At 34.4% G+C, this 20,427-nt stretch overlaps 1 protein-coding gene across 5 annotated transcripts in view; it reads right to left on the minus strand.

The window, feature by feature from the left end:
• Positions 1–2,282: 2,282 nt before the first annotated feature.
• Positions 2,283–20,427, minus strand: part of LOC145286146 (cardioacceleratory peptide receptor-like) — a 351,148-nt gene continuing 333,003 nt past the window's right edge. For all 5 annotated transcript variants that reach the window (XM_080134875.1, XM_080134879.1, XM_080134878.1 and 2 more), the window contains 4 exons: positions 19,094–19,250; positions 16,169–16,297; positions 4,659–4,830; positions 2,283–2,749 (listed from right to left, as the gene is read on the minus strand). In XM_080134875.1, the coding sequence (XP_079991001.1) occupies positions 2,506–2,749; positions 4,659–4,830; positions 16,169–16,297; positions 19,094–19,250 (702 nt within the window). In that variant the 3' untranslated portion in view covers positions 2,283–2,505. The remainder of the gene's footprint in view (positions 2,750–4,658; positions 4,831–16,168; positions 16,298–19,093; positions 19,251–20,427) is intronic.

The following is a 20,427-nucleotide window of genomic DNA, read 5'->3' on the forward strand; positions in this document are numbered from 1 at the left end:
TACATTGGAATATCGACGGGGCTTGCCAGTCAGTTTTCGCAGGTCTGTGCACTCTTCTTCTAGGACGCTGGCTTTTCAAATCCAATTCTTTCCTGACTTTGTATTGCATTACATCTGTCCATCGTGGGAGGGTGATAAATAAACATAAGCCATATCTTTATTCTGTTTTTAGATCTGAACATGAATCTTTATATGCGTCTACGACCATCGGTCAGTTCCACTTAACCGTGATTTTGAGACCTCGTGATCTAATTTGTCCTTATATTGACGTTTAATTTTATCATAACTTGGAAAGTATTCGATATATGTGACGTATGAAATAAAAAGCAGGAACGCGCGCACGCACACACACACACACACACACACACACACACACACACACACACACACACACACACACACACACACACACACAAAAGATGCTTCAATTTTTTTAGGATAAGTATTGCTAATTTTATGATTTGGATTATTCGGAGAACTATCCTCATCTTGGATGTAATTCTCAAAACAGCAGATGTAACCTCCGAGCTTTCTTGAGTGCGTATTGTAAAACGCTGGAATCTGTATCAATCCATGGTGCAACAAATAAACATGTTAAGTAATAGTCGATTCCAGATAACAATCTGTTGTAGGTTGAAAGTTCAACCGTCAGTAAAGCCGACACAAAAATCTAATCATGAATTACTGACGACTTCTACCCGATCATGGCTGAGGATACAAGGTTAATCTACCCTGTGAATTACATAAACGTTTAGTTTGTAAATTCCGTACCGTTTACCGAGATCAACTTGGCGATTCTTGAGGAAGTCGGGGGTTACATGATTCAAGACGATAACAGTACTCCGAATTATCCGAATAATACAAAAATACGATAAAAATAAAGTTCAATTATTACACGAAAAAAAGTCGAATCTTGAAAACAATCAATAATTAAAACAAAAGAACAAATAATTATTTTAGAGAGAAATGAACACAGCAAAAATATTCGATATTCATGGCGTAAGAACGTCGAAAATAAAATACTGATGTTGTGCGAGAAAGCTATGATTGCTGACTTCGGATGACGTAAACAAAAATTATTTAACAGAGAAGAGAGTCTGTCGGAGAGAGAGAGAGAGAGAGAGAGAGAGAGAGAGAGAGAGAGAGAGAGAGAGAGAGAGAGAGAGAGAGAGAGAGTGCAAACGATATCCGTACAAACGAGTTGAGTTGTTTCCCTTATTTTCGATAGTTGTATACAATTATTTACAGTTTTAATTCGGGTGATAACACTACAGATATTCAATTTCATGACGTATCGGATCTCTCTCTCTCTCTCTCTCTCTCTCTCTCTCTCTCTCTCTCTGTATATATATATATATATATATATATATATATATATATATATATATATATATATATGGAGAGAGAGAGAGAGAAAGACAGAGAGTGAGAGAGAGAGAGAGAGATCGAGATCCGATCGTCATATCTTTCTAGCGAGGCTCCCATTCTATGTTATGGCCTTATTTTCATAGAATGGTATTGATCCGCAGGGGATCTTAATATTTCATTAGTATAACTCTACATTTGAGCAAATGTATTTAGTAGTGATGGGACGATTCCTATATTTCTCCTGATTCCAATACAATTATCGATTCCGTATTCGATTCTATAATCGTCTAATCGCAAAAAGTAAACTTTCATTTGCGGGGGGTGGGGGTGGGGGGTGGCGAGGGGAGTATGTATGCGTAAGATAATCCTCTCTCTGTACGTATTCTATACAAGATTTTGGTAAACTCATGGTGAGATTTTAATAATTTTTTACCTGTGCCATTGCGTTCTATTTACACACTCATGCCCTTTATTTACACGTGCAATTTTTATCGAACTATTTTTTCCGGATCCATTTTCATCTGAATTCATTACTATGATTTTTAGATTTTCGTTTTACTGGTAGTTTAGGAGCCAATATTTTTTCTTTTAATAATAGTACAAGTAATAGAAAACTAAATCAAGTAAAACTTTCAAAAGAATCGTTTTTGGAATCGGAAAGTGGACTATTTATGTTATGATGACTGTAGCGTTCACTTTTCACTTTAAATTTGTACGTTACAGGCATTATTTTAAAAAGTACAATACAAGACTACACTGGGCGGCCCATCTTATAAATAATGGTATCCTGTCCCATTTTCTCTATTGGACCCAACTTTGCAACAACAACAACAACAACAACAACAACAACAACAATAATAATAATAATAACAACAACAAATACAACAACAACAAATACAACAACAACAACAGCGGCAGAATAAAACAACAACAAACACTCTGTATTAATTGCAATTACTCCAGTCATCCAATCGTTGCATTGATGCCAAGTTCTTCATGAATATATATATATATATATATATATATATATATATATATATATATATATATATATATATATATATATATATATATCCTCTCGGATAGGTAATTCTACCCTTGGTTAATTCACTAGACCTTCATTCTCGCTGGTAGATACTACGTCCTCCTATAATGACTGCTGCGTTTACACTCCGGTTGTGTCTCCCCCGCCATCTCGTTCTCGTTCAAAGAGGTTGTGACCACCGGTTTTTCTTGTAAAGGGTCGGCGTTTATTTCTGTGAGTTTGCTTCCAAGACTGTCGTCAGTAGTCAGCGTTGAAGTCCGCTGCGGGGTGCGTCTTTTACTAAACCCAAAACACTGCTGGCATTTCTGAATACTCCAGTTTATCGGAGTCATCTTTCTGCAAAGATTAAAATATGAATTTCGTTATTAAAAAAAAAAGAAGTATAAATTGGGATTAAATTGGGCTACAGAGTTAAACTTTACTGATCCAAGCGACTTCCGGTCTTGAAGCTCGTCGGAAGTAAACGACGAGTTAATCTGAAGTCCCCGACGAAAATGTAGATCAAAAGATAAAGATTATCTGTAAACTGATTTTAAAAAAATAAATACGTTTCTTTGGCTTTTTTTTTTAAAATAAATATTTTAATTTACAGAAAAATATTTTCAGAAAATTTTATACGAAAAGTAAAATATTTTTAAGACAATAAATTTAAATAAATTAAATAAATAAATAAAAAATAATGATAGAAAAAAATGTGCATTTGTCCAAATATAATTAAACTATATAATAAACACGAATTCAGTAAATTATATTGCCCCCAAAATAATATAATGTAATATAGAGGGGGCTTCAAATGAAGTAACACTGTTTACTTCCAACGAATTGCAAAACCGGAAGTCGCTTGTATCGGTAAATACGCTAGATTGCAAAACTTTATTTTATACTAGCAGGGTTATCTGATATTGCAGAAGCATGGATAATAAAAAGTAGAGTAGAAAAAAGTCTACCCCTCTTCCTTTCTTTCTTTCTCTCTCTCTCTCTCTCTCTCTCTCTCTCTCTCTCTCTTAATCCACACATTCTCAATCGAGTTACTTTTTTAATACACCGACTGAGCTCTAATCCCTGTTTCCTTTTAGCACCCATCTTATGACTACATATCTATTTTTCGCTTCCTTTGTTCCAGCTCGTTTGACTCGTAGGTCTCGTGATCTCCATCAATTCGCTACTGTTGTAATACTGCTTTCCATTCCAGTAGTTCCTTTCCAAAAACTGCAGGTTTGTGGAATTCATTTCCTACTTACCGTTTTCCCTCTAAATTATAGCTTTGATCTTTTCAAGTCTAAGGCCAATAGGCATCTCCTGTCTTTGCGATAATCACTTTTCCTCCGTGTTAGATCCTTACATCAAGTGGCTTCACACCATGACTAGTGCGACTTCCATAAAAAATACAAAAAAAAACATTAATTTCGTCCTCTGTGTGCCTAGCATCAAACGGGATTTTCACGAACAGATTTGCTTTCTAAGAATTTCCCACTTGTAGAACATTGGGACTGCTTCTCTGCCGAGTACAACATGATCTTCAAACCCAGTGTCAGCAAATACTTGTTATAAACCATATTCATAAATAATCAAATGTTTGTTCATTCGATTCACCATTTTCAATCCTCTCATAATAGTCATCATTCAACCGACATTCCATCTCGTATAGCTTTATACTTGAGTGGTTTTCAGCCTTAATAAGCGATGACTTTCAAATAAATAAAAATAACAGCAAAATCGAGCACCAGCAGAGTGTGATGATAAAACAAAATAAACACGAGAAAAAACAATTTATAATCTTTGCAATTTTTGTGGTGGTGGTGGTGGTGGTGGTGGGTTGATTTTTTTTATAACATGCATTTAACTTTGTTTCATATAGGATGAAACAAATACGTATTTCCAGCACTTTACGCTCCTTTTGATAGCCGTTACAAATTATTTTGTGTTATCGTATCATCCGTTTATCATTGATTTATCACTGGCAATGATTGTAAGTCCTCTGTGGAAATAGTGCGATATTAAGCCTCCTCAAGCTTTCAGTTTTTTCTACGCTTTACCCGGAAGTTTGGTTTGTCCCCTCCCTCTCTCTTTCTCTCTCTCCCCTCTCTCTCTCTCTCTCTCTCTCTCTCTCTCTCTCTCTCTCTATATATATATATATATATATATATATATATATATATATAATGTCTGCAAAGCCTTATTATAGGTATATAGCTATTGTCTTGTTTGTAACGGAATAGTGTCATTATTACTGTTCTTGCCTTACCTGAGATTCTGACAGATGCGAGTGCTGAAAATCCCATAGATGATTGGATTAGCTGCGCTGTTTAATGGTGCCAAACTCTGCATAAATGTAGATAGTGCGGGCGACCCTTTTATCAACTCGTAGACCTGTAGAATGTCGTAGACAATGTACGGACTCCAACATAAGATGAACGCTAAGCAAATAAATAAAATAATGTAAATTGTAGCAATTAAAAACAATATAAATAAACAAATTGTCTATCTACCTATAGTTGCATTTTTTTTTCTCGCTCTGACATTGATATTAAAAGCCTACTTTCTTTATTACTATTTATTTACTTTTCCATGAGAGCAAAACGTGACACAAAGTCGTTTTTGATGGGAGGGGGGAAGCCAACTCCCAAAAGAGGGCACGCTGGATGTAGGTAAAAATAAAAATTGCCCTAGTATAGAAGTTTTACTCTTTCATTGACTGAGAACAAATTAACTTAAGTGTAGCATTAGAACATATACTACACTGTGACCTTATGTATTTAGTTCATTGCATGTCAAATTAAAATACATTGCAATAATGAGTACATTAAATAATCAAAATCAAAATGAGTTTTTTTTTTTAATTGGATTTTCACCCCACTTTGATGTAGGGGGCTACAAGCTGAAACATAATTTGTAGGGGTACTATGTGGGGAGCTGAGCAGCAATATGTCTGTTTACATTGCACTTGAACTTCTACATGTCAGTACAGTCAAGGGAACAGGAACCTGGGAAAGACATTCCAAAATCTGGAAGTCCTAGGGAAGAAACTATTAGAGTAGACGGTTTTCTTACATCTAAGGATTTCTCCTGTTTAGGAGTGGGATTTTTATGCCTGTCAGGGTTGTCAGGGGTATTTAAGCTGAAGGGAGTATAAAAGGTAGTAAAACAGGCAGAGAGATGCAAAATTTCGTCGATGGGACAGCAGTTGAAGCCTAGCTGATAGTGCAGGATTTATTAAGTTGGCGAATCTTTTTCTGAACCCTGTCTAAGAGTAAGAGACTAATAGCAGATGCACCAGCCGGAATGTGGCAACAATACTCAATATGTGGGTGAATAGTGACTCTGTAAAAGTAGAGGATACTCTCAGGCGTAAGTAACTTTCTAGTACGGTAGAGAAAGCCCACTTTCTTTGCAGCAGCCTTGACAATGCACTCAATGTATTTTGTTCCAACTCATGTTCCCCATGAATGTTAAGCCGAGGATTTGAACAAAGTATTTTCAGATAATGTATCATTAGCCATGGCTATCAGTGGTGTAAACGGTTTCTTGTAGTTATTAAAGGAAAGGAACTTAGCTTTGGCAGCATTGAATGTGATCATCCATTTTTGTCTCCATTCCACCACAGACAGGAGGTCTTCATCTAGGGTTTCCAACATTGCCTTGGATACGTGTTTATTTGTTTTCTTCTTGTGTCTAGTATAGAGCATGGTGTCATCACCAAAAATACCCATCTCGTAGACAATTTTATCAGGGAGGTCATTTATGAATATCAGGAATAATAAAGGTTGGAAGATTGATCCCTGAGGTACATCCACATTTATACCATGTTATTTTGACGTATGGCTATCGAGGACAATCTGGATTATTCTCTTTTTTAAGAAGGATTTAATTATGTTAAGTATTCGTCCAGTAATACCATAGGATCTGATTTTCATGAGAAGACCATCGTGCCATACTCTGTCAAAAGCCTTAGATATATCTAAGACTACTGCCTTAGCCTCCCCTGCTTTATCCAGTGCATGGTATATTCGTTCAGAGATTACAGTTAGGATATCTGCAGTAGAACGGACTTGTCTAAACTCACACTGTTGGCCAGACAGAAGTTCAGCAGCTGTGAGGTAGTGAACTAGAGCTTGATTAATTATGAACTCAAATATTTTGGCGAAAAGAGGGAGGAGGCTAATGGGACAATAATTTAATAGGTCAGTTCTTTCGCCAGAATTCTTGGAAACTGGTACCACAGAAGCGGTTTTCCAGCAGCCAGTAAAGCAAGATTCATTAAGGCATTTGTTGAAAAGTTTGGAAAGAACTGGAGAAACCTCAGTAGAGCATTTTTTAAATAGTACAGCCGGGATGAGATCGGATCCACATGCTTTTGAGGTGTCCAGGTATTTTATGATATCATGTACTTGAGAAGGGGTGATTTTCAGATCATCTAGTGTGGTTTCAGTCTGCAGAGGAAAATCAGGGAGGGAGTGGTCTGCTGGGCCCGAAGTAGAGTTGCAGGCAACCGCTAGGTAAGCAGATTATCCTGTTTTTTTTATTACATTTTCATCCCAAACAAGGCATATTGCCACTTTGGTGTAGGGGACTACTATCAGGGGCAACAACTACTGGGGTACTATGTAGTGATTTGGACAACAAGATGTCGGTTCACGTTACATTTGAACTTCTGCACGTCAGTACAGTTGGGAAGCAGGGACCTGGAGTTGAATTCCAATGTCTAGCGGTTCTGGGGAAGAAACTACTGGAGTAGAAAGATCTTTTACATCTAGGGATCTCTACTGTGTGGGGATGGGATTTAGCTGCCTGTCGGGTTTGTCGAGGGTGTCTACGTCGTGGGGGTACAAGTGCTTGCAGTTCTGTCAGAGTATTCACCATTAAAATACTTGTAGAACAGGCAGAGGAATGCAACATTTCGACAATGGGACAGAGGCTGAAACTTAAATGCCAGTTCAGGGCCTATCAGATTGGCGACTCTCCTTTGAACCTTGTCTAGGAGCGAGAGACTAGTAGCAGATGCACCAGCCCAAATATGGCAGCAATAATCCACACATAGACGAATGGTGGCGTTATAGAGATACAGGATACTTTCGAGTGTTAGTAGTTTTCTAGCACGGTAGAGAGAGCCTACCTTCTTTGCAGCGACCCTGGCAATGCTTTCAATGTAATTGTACCAGCTCATGTTTCCTGTGAAAGTTAGGCCAAGGAGTTTGAAAGATGTCGTGCAAACAAATTTAAGATTGTTGTATAGTGGGAGAATTGTTGATTGCCCATTATTTACAGCACTGTTATAGATTTTCCAGAAGTCACGAGTCACTAATTTTTGCGCTTCAATGTGTTTTCTTGTAGTTTCGGTATATTCTCTCTTGGCTATTTCTTTCTTACAATTACTTCTATTTACTTTTGGCTATTTGTATTGGATTTATGTCGGATAAATCTGCGGTATGCATGCTACCTTTGAGTAATGGCAGCTGCGCAAGTAGAAGTAAACCATTGGGGAGATTGTGGTTTGCTATAGAACTTCTGTGTAGAAACATGTGCTTCAATTGCCGCGTTGAACCATCAGTGATCTCATTTGTGCAACGTTCAGCAGAGAGACAAAAAAAAGATATTTCCCCATAAAGCATCTCTGATGAGATCCATGATGGCATCCCAGTCAGCATATTGTAGAACCTTGTTGTTTTGAGCAATGGCTCTTCAACTTCGGATCGAAAGTTTATGGTGATGTAAATCATTATCACAGCATGATCAGCATTTCCAATGGGCATCTGTGATCAGAATTAGATCCTGAAGTGAGACTTGCTGGTCTTGGAGATTTGGGAGACCGGTCGGGAACGTAACTGTCTGTGTCAAAGAATGAGATATAGAAAAGTTATGTGTGATGCTACCAGCTGTGTCAGTGTAGTTAGAGAAGCCAAGCTAACTACTGGGGTGGACATTAAAGTCACCAAATACGTGTATTTGGGCGCCAGTGTTTAGGGAGAGCGCTACATCTATACTGTCAGGCGTCAGTGTTTAGGGAGAGTGCTACATCTATACTGTCAGAGACGTGATTGATTAAGAGTATAGTCTTGGGTTGAGGGAGAATGATCAAGAAAATATAAGTAGCTAATGCTATGTTGTAAAATCGGTCTAAAGCACATGAAGGCTTGGTCGTCTGATTCTAGTTTAGATTTCCTAGTCAAGGGGAGGGTGTTACGAATATAGACTTCAAGTTCGTGCATGTGTCTCAGAGTCCTTATGACAAAGTGGAAGATAACCAGTCATATTAAAGTGGCTAGAAGGGAGGAAGGAGTGCAAGTTAGCGCTAAGATATCTGGGAATTTTGATTGGAGAAATAATTCTACCTCGTCTAATTTAATTCTAAGTTCACAGATATTTGTAAATGCGAGCCTCAAGGGAGGAGACAAAGCATTTTTCAAGTGTGTGTCTGGTTTGATAACTATTTTGGATTGAGCTGTCATGTTTATAGTTTAAGTTTAGGGTGAGGGATGCTAGGCAAAGTGGATGTGCATTGTCACCATCATGCGACACAAGTAGACCATCAGCCGGATTCTCATTCACAGGAATGTGGCCTCGGGAATGCCCACCGAAGATGAATTCAGGGTCCCTTTCCATGCATGACATAGCACTACAACCATCCCGATATTATACAATTGATGATAGAGCATTCGCTCTAAGCGTTACTAAAGAGTTAGGGCTCCTGTACTGTCAGTCGGAATATAACAGCCAGACAAACTGTTAAATGTGAGGCAGGTGCAGGGGACGGTATTCATTGGCCTAGTCAGGAAACAAAACCACGCACTGAGCGTTTCTAATGAGCCCCTGCGATTGTACTTCTACTCCTGACTAATAGGCAAAGAAGAGGTATGGAAGTCGGACGATAGGCAGAGCCTACCTACTCCTAAAGCAGTTTAGGTTTGTAAACCGGTAATTTGATCGAGTCACCAGCTCTAGGGAGGTTGTCCACCAGGGCGGAGGAGGCCTCCACCCTCCGTTTGGTGTCAAGGGGTATGAGGTCAGTGGGACAGGTTTAACATCAGAGTTTTCCTTCTCCTAGATGGATGATACAAGAGCTATGAGTCCAACACCGAGAGGGTGTGCCCCACGCCTGGTTTCAAAGCCAGGTATTTCTACACCCCCACATGAGTAGTTAGGATTAATCAGGTTAGTATCAAAGGTAATTAGTATCTGCTATTAAGTTACACTCCTCAAAATAAGTAAGATCGGAAGATGTAGTTATTCACCCGTTATAAGTGGAAAGGCTTGTGGGTATGTATGAGGAAGGGTGGTAATTTTACGTTAATATTTACTGGAGTTAAACGAGGATTATATATGGTTTGTGGATTAATAAACACATTGGAAAAAGTATAGTACATGGAGCTAGGGTAGGATTCAAAATGGGCTTCGAACTTCAGATTTTAGTTTTCATGCAGACACAATCACTAGTACTTTTACCCATCTAAGGGAAAGAAAAATATAGTTTCTACTTAATATAACTATAGGTATAAGTTCAAACTATGGCTCATAAGTACCTATCTTATAGATAATCTATAAAGTGAAGGTATATATTATAGATGATGCATGTCTAATGACATGGATAACTCTAGATGCTTAGTATCGATTTTTAAATTTCTGCCTTCTAAGGTTAAGAACCGGAAGATATATCCCCACTCCCATGGTACATGTAAAGTGCGATGTACACGATTTTATAGCTGCTTGGGGGAGAAAGACAATTGGTTCTTGCCCAGTTGGAACAAAAGAGATGATCTCGCCTACAAGAAGACCGTATTAGTATATATTAGGATATACAAGAAGTAGGGTAGGATTTAGGATTATAAGGATTTATGTTTGTCATACAAAACAGACACAGGCAGTAGTCTTAGAGGAAAAGCAACCAGTCCTTTTAAATCGATATTTATTTCAGTATCATAAATAAGCAACCATATATACTTACAGCAAGAATAGGCTTTATATTTAAGCATTCACTTATCAAGGAATGATTAATATATCTCCATTGTTCTGTTAATAAACTTGTTTTTTACTTACTAAGAGTGGGGGTAGGGGAATAGACGTAGTTAGTAGCACGATTGAAATAAAAGCCATGTTTAGCTCATGAAAAGGACTTATGCAAATCAGACAATAGAAATATTATGGACATCTTGTGATGCTTTTTAGTGGGTAATTCCTTTTTTTTTTGGGCCCGCCAGCTTGCCAGCTCGCCAAAAAGTACACCACGCGCCAAATTTCATTCCGTCATAAAAATAACTTTCTACAGAAAAAAACAACTTATTTTTACATTTTTATCTAGCGAATAAACATAAAATTATATATGAAAAACCGCGTTTATTATTTTTAAAATCCAACAACGGAGTTGAAGTCAATGTTTTCGATTGTAAAACAAAACTGGTAATTCTTTTTTGGTACGTCAGCTCGCCAACTCACGAAAAAGTACGCCAGAAAAAAAAAAAAAAAAAGAAGCCAACTTCATCCCCAGTGCATAATTTTGATTAAAAAAAATAATAATAAACGTGTTTTTTCATATATATTTTTATGCTTATTCTCTAGGTAAATGTCTAAACATTCTTGTAAAAATAAACTTTATTCAATTTTATTCTTTAGAAAAAAATAATTCAGTGTTACGCTACACATAGATTTTAAAAAAAAATTAGTTTTTACAGTCGAAAACATTGACTTCAACTTCGTTGTTGGATTTTAAAAATATTAAACGCTTTTTAGTAAAAATAAAAAATAAAAATAAAAAATGCTATGAAGTAGAAAATAAGTCAACCTTTCATAGTTTGAAAAGCCACTGTCAAACAATTCCATTGTTTTATTTAATGATCACAGAATAAAAAAAATTGAAAGATAAAAAAAAAATGATTACTTCAATTATTTCGGACAGTGTGTGGAGTCTGAGAGGGGAGGAAATGAGCATTTTTTTTAGATTGAAATTAGAGCTGTTCGCATTCACTTTTGAAGGCGTGACACCATTTTTAAAATGGAACTGATATTCTTATTTTTACTCGTTTTTAATTACATTATTTATCATGAAAAATAAAAAAAATAAAAAAATAAAAAATAATTAAGAAAAAGTGATTAATTTTCAACTAGACGATGAAAAATCATGGATTTTAGAAATTTTATTTTTAATAAAGAGTTACAACAAACTGAGGCACTTCAACTTTACAACATGGTAAGAAAGAAGAAGAAAAAAAAGAAAAAAGATATACAAAATACTGAGGATGGAGTTTGACTCCGAAATATATTAAGATTATAAATTTCAAACAAGTAAAATATTTGTTTATTTTTATAATATTGTGTTGTAATTTGGCTTTCAAGCAACCCCGATAAGTATTTTATTTTCTTCAAATTAAATCAACGCTTCTCTAACGGAACTCACGCCCTTGGCGTTAATCCGCACCGTTCCGACATATCAAAATAAACCGCTGAGAGACAACGCGTGGATCTTTGTTAACTAACTTTTCTTTCTCCAACTATATAACATGGCAAGAAAGAAGAAGAAAAAAAAAGAAAGTAAAAAAAGATGTACAAAAATTGGAGTTTGAACTCCGAAATATATTAAAATTATAAATTTCAAGCAAGTAAAATATTTGTTTATTTTCATAATATTGCGTTATAATTTGGCTTTCAAGCGCACCTGATACGTATTTTGTTTTCATAAAATAAACAAAACTTGAAAGTTTACGTTAATTCGCTAGATACACTTTAGAATAATGCAGTTATTTACAATGTTCGAAAAAATATTTGAAAAGTCCAATAAAATATTTTTGTCACAAAAAATACTATCAAACATTATTAATAATTAAATCAAAAGTAAAATTTAAAAAGTGTTTTTTAAATCTTTTTAACTATTTATTTTATGCTCTCAGCTTTTGTCCAGTTGGTTTTTATCCTGTGGACTTTTGTCCGGTCTCTCAGATAGCATTTGCAAATAGTACAAAGGGGGAGAAAATATGAGAAAAGGTCGACTTTAAATTGAATGAGGTATAAATCAATTCGTGAATTTTCGCACTTTAATGTGAAATAAAGTTTGGCGTCAATTCTTCTTTGATTCTTACAATTCTTCTTTGATTGCTTAGGAATTCTTGTGGCGCCTTAGGCAGTAAAAGTAATCCGCCGTTTTCAGCCTGAAGGCAGATCCACCTTCCCAATCACATGTCTGTATACAAATTGTAAAACAAAATTATGATTGTTTGAGATGCATATAGAAAGTCATAAAATTGAGACTACTAATAAAAAAATTATTCTTGGTTTATTGAAACCTTTGGGTAGTTTATTTATCACAGAAATGTTCCACCGACTAAACCCACGTGAACGAGTGAAAATTTGTCAAATGTAGGTGTAGTTTTAAATTTTATTCTAATGACATTTTAATTGTGTTTTATGAATGAAAAATTAATTACTAACATTTTCCCAATTATTCAAACTTATATTTTAATGAACCTTTGTAGAAATTAAATAGATTCTTTTTTACTATATACGAACTTATTATTATTATTATTATTATTATTATTATTATTATTATTATTATTATTATTATTATTATTATTATATTTTATTTTTTTATGTTGTAAATTAACACACTCAGCTAAATCACCCCTCCAAACTAAAACGAGATTTAATTACATCTGAAACCATCCTGTACCTCTATAAGGCCACCAATCACCCATGCATGGCGTATAGTTGCAACGAATTTAAGAAAACTCGTCCCTGGAAAACTCGTCTCCGGAAAACTCGTACCCGGAAAACTCGACCCCGGAAAACTCGACCCCTTTCGCTAGGTAGGAAAACTGGTCCCTTATTGAATAAAAATCGATTGAAAACACATTTTATGATTGTTCTTGAAGGAGATATTGTTTTTAAAATAGACTATAGCCCCCCCCCATAATATTTAAAAATAATATTTTTACTTGTTTAAGGTTTTTTTTTTTTTTAAATAAAATTGATTTTCTAAGTGTCCGTTTTTTTACCTAATTGGCTAAGTTCTTAGTGGTTTCACTTATTTTAAAGCGTTTATTATGTTCATAAACGAGACCGCATATTTTTTTATATATTAATATAAAAAGAATTTACTTATTTACTGTTGTTTATAAAAGGGTAAAATCGATTTTTCTACCTCACCGACTATGTTGTTTGTTGTTTAATTTATTTGGAATCGTTTATTCGGTAAAGAAAAAAAAACACAGAAAACAAACAAAAAACATGTCGAGTGTTACGTGAGAACGAGAAATAATGTTCGACATGAGGGTAGGGGTCTTGATAATCGCTAAAAAAAAATAGAAAATTAAAGAAATTACTGAGGGAGATTTGGTTTTAAAAAGAAAATAATACATTTTAATATTTTTTTAAATATAATTTAGAGAGGGGGGGGGGTAAAAACTATATCTCCCTCCGAAAAACAACCAACAAAAAATGAAATTAAAAAGATTCTTGATAAACGGTAGCGGAGTTTTCAATAAAATTGATTAATAAATTTATTTAGTGATTACTTTTTCTCTTAATGATTGATTTTAGAATTTTGAAGTAAAAATTAAAAATGAGTTAACGAGAGATTATTAGCACATGGCATCTTTTGCGCCAAAAAATATTTCGCTTTTAATTTATTAGTTAATTTTTACAAAATTTGAAAGGACGACAATAAATGTTGATAAGTGATAAAATTATAATTTTAAATAACGCATGAACGCATTTGGTATGAGAGAAAACAAAAGCATAACAACGACAAAAAACTATCATAATTAAAAAACCAAAACAAAAAAGTAACGAAGAATCGAATCGCTCCCTGTTTTTAAATTTTTTTGTTTTGTTTTTTATTATTGTTTTTACTACTACAAAAAAATCGTTAAAATAAAACAAAAAAAATTGTAATTAACTTTGTATGAACATAATAAACGCTTTAAAATAAGTGAAACCACTAAGAACTTAGCCAGTTAGGTAGAAAACGGACACTTAGAAAATCGATTTTATTTAAAAAAAAAAAACATTAAACAAGTAAAAATATTTTTAAAAATATTATGGGGGGGGCTATAGTCTATTTAAAAAAAAACAATATCTCCTTCAAGAACGATCATAAAATGTGTTTTCAATCGATATTTATTCAATAAGGTACCAGTTTTCCTACCTAACGAAAGGGGACGAGTTTTCCGGAGTCGAGTTTTCCGGGTACGAGTTTTGCGGAAACGAGTTTTCTCGAGACGAGTTTTCCCGGGACGAGTTTTCCTAAATTCGGTTGCAACATTTGGGCTGGTGCATCCACTACTCTAACTCCTAGACAGGATTCAGAAGAGTTACCAACCTAATAGGTCCCGCACTGTCGACAAAACTCCAACTTCTGTTCCACTGTGTCTTCATACTCCCTTTAAAATACCACCCATACACTGTAGAGATCCATAGATGCCAGAAAGCCTTCTAATCGAATAGTTTCTTCCCTCGAACTGCTAGATGTTGGGATTTCTTCCCAGGTCCCTGCTTCTCTGACTGCACTGACATGCAGAAATTTAAGTGTTGTGTAAACAGGCACTTTGCTGCTCAACTCCCTACAAAGTGTCCCTGCAATTTTTTTCCCAAATAGTAGCCCTTTACATCCAAGTGGCACTGTGCCTTGTGCCTTATTTGAAGTGAAACCAGGAAAAAAAGAGAAGAAACTGTTTAGACTATTGATTTTTACATTTTGTGTACGGAATTGTTTACGGTTTACTAAATGACAAAAATAAGGGAAGTGAGAGTTGAGAGATTGGTTAAAATAAATCCGGGGCCCACTTTTTACTCTCCTTACAAAAAAAAAAGAAAAAAAGAAATAAAAACCTGCATACTTTCACCTTCAAACTGGCACCCCAATGGACTTTCCCATTCTTTTCTGTCATGTTTCTATAAATTAAAGAAAGGATCTGTCTACGATGCCCCCATCAGTTTCATCGTTATGACCTGATGGACTCCACACCTTCAAAACCGTGTCTCCTTGGTAATCCGCTAAAGATTGTGAAAAAAATAAGTCACACGAAACAAGATCAGGTGACTAGGGAGGTTGTTGAGGTATAGCAATGTACGTCTTGATTATCCACTGCTAGTCGTCCAGCGTGCATATATAGATCGATGTGAGAGTCATTAGGAAAGAACTGAAGGGAATCACGAGAAATGCCAATGAAGCATAATGGACTACTGTGATAGAAGCCAGATTTTATAGGAGAACAACTTAGACGGTGAGTGTGACAGCAAAATGTTTGTTCAAATTACATTTAAATATGTACATGTGTGTACGATCAAGGAAACAGGGGAAAGGAAGGGAATTCCAAAGGTACCTGCATTTTTCTTTTCTTTCTGGTTTAAAATGTTGAAAAAAGAACGAGAAAGAAATGAGGAGAACAGTGAAATGAAATATATATTTACAGAAAATCCAGAAACGTATATTGGTTGAGTGGGACTCAGCTCAACTGGAAGGACAAAGAAAGGTTACAACTCACTCCTACTGAGTCTCAGCTCCAGACTACTCGAGAGCAGAAATTGGTTACCAAAAGTGATGTCAGGAATAGTCCATTGTCAGAATCTGTAAACGTGCAACCCTAACAATGTGATTTTTATACACCTCCTCACAAGATATCACTCTTTCGCCTATATCTCGCACAGCACATCCGGTCTCATTACTTTTTCGACTAAACTCGTATTTATTATTCTTCTTATAAATGATTGCACAAATAAAGCAGTCACAGCGAAAATGGAGGCAAATGAATCGAATAAAATAACGAAACTCACTTAAAACGATTAAAAAGGTCATTTTAATTGTCCGTATTGTGGCGTGTGGGATAACGCCTTTCTTGCCGCCAAGATAGGATATGTGTCGGCAACTGTCTTCCGATCCTGGACAACTCGAGCGTTTCAAACCTGATGAAATAAGGAAAGAAATATGAGAAAGATAGATAGTCAGATAGATAGATAGATAGAGAGAGAGAGAGAGAGAGAGAGAGAGAGAGAGAAAGAGAGAGAGAGAGAGAGAGAGAGAGAGAGAGAGAGAGAGAGGAGGTGTCAGGCAAAGGAAGAGGGAAATAAAAATAGAGAAAATGGAAAATATATAGAGAAACTAAGGTAATAAGGAAGAGAGAGAGAGAGAGAGAGAGAGAGAGAGAGAGAGAGAGAGAGAGAGAGAGAGAGAGAGGGGGATAACAATCGGAACTGAGAAATTCCCCTGAATAATTTGAGCGTCTTAGAGAGAAAGAGGGTAAGGTAAAGAGAAAAATTGAGAATATATAGAGAGAATGAGATAATGAGACGGAGAAAAGTAGGCATAGAAACTGAATTATATATATATATATATATATATATATATATATATATATATATATATATATACAGACACACACATACACATATATATGTTTAAGCGAAAAAAATGTTTATTTAATTATATTTCACTTTTTATTTATACGAATCCTTTTATTTATGAAGCTCGATTAATGTTAAATTTAACTACAGAGCATATACAAATAGATGATAGCTATATTCCAAATTCCAAGATACTATTCAGCTTACCATTTATTTCTTTTTCTATGTATAAATGCCCACTTTTTTCATCACCTGTTTCGTAGCAAGTCTCAAATCAAACGTGGTTTTAATATTGTAAACTCACAATGTGTCTATTCGTCGGATTTTTTTCGAATTTATATGATCATAGCCAATTCTTTTTATTTTCTTTTTAAAGTAAAAAAAGGTTCACATTTTCCTGATGAGTCAGTGCGGAAAATATTCAAAATTTACATATTAATGATATTTCTGCACCACGAAAAGTTGCTGCAATGATATGGAAAAGAAATAAATAGTAAGATGAATAACATCTTGGAATAAAGCTGTTTTGTCATTTATATATATTTAAGAAAATCATACACAAAGAAATGAAAAAATTAGGCCTAAAAGTAAACGTACTAGCTAACATAAAAATAGCAAATTTCCTGGACGTCACGTTAAATTTAGATAAAAATACATATGAAACCTACTTAAAGATAACGCTAATCCAATATACGTGAACCCTAAGTCCAATCACCAATTATAAAACAGATTCCTTACTCGATCGGAAGTAGACTCAGCAATAACTTGTGATGAAAATAATTTTAACAAGTCAATCAACATCTACGACACAGCTTTAAAAAATAGTGGGTACAAAAATATTGACATTAAATATAAGCAACAAAACACCAATAACTATAATAAAATTAAAAATAGAAGAAAAAGAAATATAATCTGGTATACTCCACCATACAATCAAATGTTAAAAACAGAGTTGGTAAGAAATTTCTAGACATCATTGAAAAGCACTTCCCCGTAACAAATCCCCTACACAAAATCTTCAATAAAAATAACCTAAAGTTATACAGCTGCTGCGAAAATTTAGATATGATAATTAAAGTACATAATAACAAAATATTAAATAAGAGCAATGAAAACAATAATAACAAAATAAATAATAAAAAGTGAACAACATGACAAAAATAAAACTTACACAAGGACAAAAACGTAACGAGTAGAAATAATAATAATAATAATAATGATGATGATGATGATGATGATAATAATAATAATAATAATACACCAAACCTAAACAACAACAATAGAAATAAAAATAAGAACACTAATAATGAACAAGATAAATGCAACTGTAGATCCTGCACACTCTGCCCACTTCAAAATAAATGTCTAACAAGATGCATAGTTTACCAGGCTACAATATTTGCCACCGAAAACCCGAATAACAAAAAATATTATGTAGGTATGACTTCTTCAGATTTCAAAACCAAATTTTATGACCATGAAAGTACGTTCAAAAACAAAAACAAAAACAAAAACAAAACAAAAAAAAAACACCGAATGTAAACAGCACTAGCAAAGAAAGTGGACGTTCGCCGATAGTCGAATGGAAAATAGTAAGACAAGCAAGTACATGTAGGGACCAAGACGATCCATGTAGATTATGTCTGAAAGAAAAATTCGCTATCCTATTATTTAAAGAACACCAACATCTATTAAACTGTAGGAGAGAAATAGCGAACAACTGTGTGCACAGGATAAAATTTACTCTAGGATAGCGATATGAAATAATCTTTAAATTGACAATAAAAATAGAAAATAAATGAATAAATAAATAAAATAAAAAATAAACATACATATTCATAAATAATTACACACACACACAAACAAACACACACACACACACACACATATATATATATATATATAATAAAACACAAAACAACATATCTACCTGCACTTAGGTTGAAAGTAGGTCAACTTACTACAATAAAGGATATCTGCCCTTCCCATAAAACACACCTGTCCTCTAAGTTCCCACCCATTGGCTGATTAGGATGGGCGCGGCGGCAAATAAGAAAGCTGATTGGCTAGCTAGAAAATTTAATAGCATGTGCGTATATAAAAAGGCGAGCTAACCACAACTTTTCGCATAAGCCTAACTAATTTTCACGAGAATTAAACGCAGAATATTCTGAGTAGCTTAATTGCCATATATATTTTCATAACTTACTATATATACATATATATATTACATATATTATATATATATATATATATGAAGAGAGAGAGAGAGAGAGAGAGAGAGAGAGAGAAATATAGAGACCTTACACAGCAATAGTTTTGCAGAAACTTTTCCATTTCCCTTACATGAAAACTCACCTCTCTTTCGGCTATACCATGTCTTCCTTACGGGCGGTTTGACGGACCATTGTTTATTACCATTTTGCCAAATGATATAAATAATAATGACGTAACACAAGATGATTATAAATGCTGGAATTATGAAAATTATGGTAGTCACGGTCGTGAAATAAGCCTGAAATAATAAAACAAAAAGAATGTAGTTAGCCGTAGTTTATTTTTTTAAACTTTTAATTAATCCTTCTTAAAGTAAACGACGTTGTATTTAACTGGAAGTCTCAGTTGTTAGACTCTCCCGAATCATTATTATAACCTTTGCAACGCTTCAAATACATAATACGAGCAGGGTGTCCGGCATTACTCGGTCTAAATATTCTCTATTGATTATTATATTGTACCTAATATATAGTAGTGATTTTAAAAGTTAAAAAAAAGATGACTTGCGTGCCATTGGCTAGAATCAAAACTAAAACATTCAACACCTCAGTCGCAGTTGTTATCGTTTACGCTATCGTCAGACGGATAAGAAAATATACATATATAACAATGGTTCACAAACAATGCAATCATTTGACCCACCATCTTACACTCTGCAACTTTTCGTCTCCGCCGAGATGCAGTTTGAAAAAATGCACACGGACACACTGACACAATAAGTTATATATATATATATATATATATATATATATATATATATATATATATATATATATATATATATATATATATATGTGTGTGTGTGTGTGTGTGTGTGTGTGTGCAGATTATTATAAACAATATAAATACTTCAAAATATAAATGGTCAAAGGGGGAGAGTAATAAAAAGTACAGTACAACTCCTATAATTTGAACATCTACTTCATTCAAATTAGAGGATGCTGTTCAAGTTTCGTGATAAAAAAATGTGCTGCAGTTAACTTTAATTTTCTAAGAATGAAGAAATAGTCAATGAAATTCATTGCTATATGATACTTCAAGTATATATTAAGTTGAGTTTACGATATATTGCAAGTAAGAATTGTTAAATATTGTTACCAGGAACAAAAATATTGAAAATAAATTAAATCTACTCTTACTTGTTAGGTATTTATTACCTAAGGTATTATCTATAAAAATCATACATTTATGTAAAATACAGTTTTTTTTATTTATTCATTGAATGAGTCTCATTGCAGTTTCTATTTTCATCGAATGAGCTCTCGGGCGCTGCCATTATATTCCGTAAGCGATCACGAAAATCTACAATTTCTTGGTTCTGTATCTTCTTTATGATTATATCTCTTCGGAGTGACATTGCTTGCAAAACATAGTTGTCACTAAAGTAAGGACTTTTTTCTAGAAATTTTATAACC

This window comes from Euprymna scolopes, chromosome 10, assembly GCF_053919585.1.
Source record: "Euprymna scolopes isolate OS-2025 chromosome 10, ASM5391958v1, whole genome shotgun sequence".
Lineage (NCBI taxonomy): Eukaryota > Metazoa > Mollusca > Cephalopoda > Sepiida > Sepiolidae > Euprymna > Euprymna scolopes.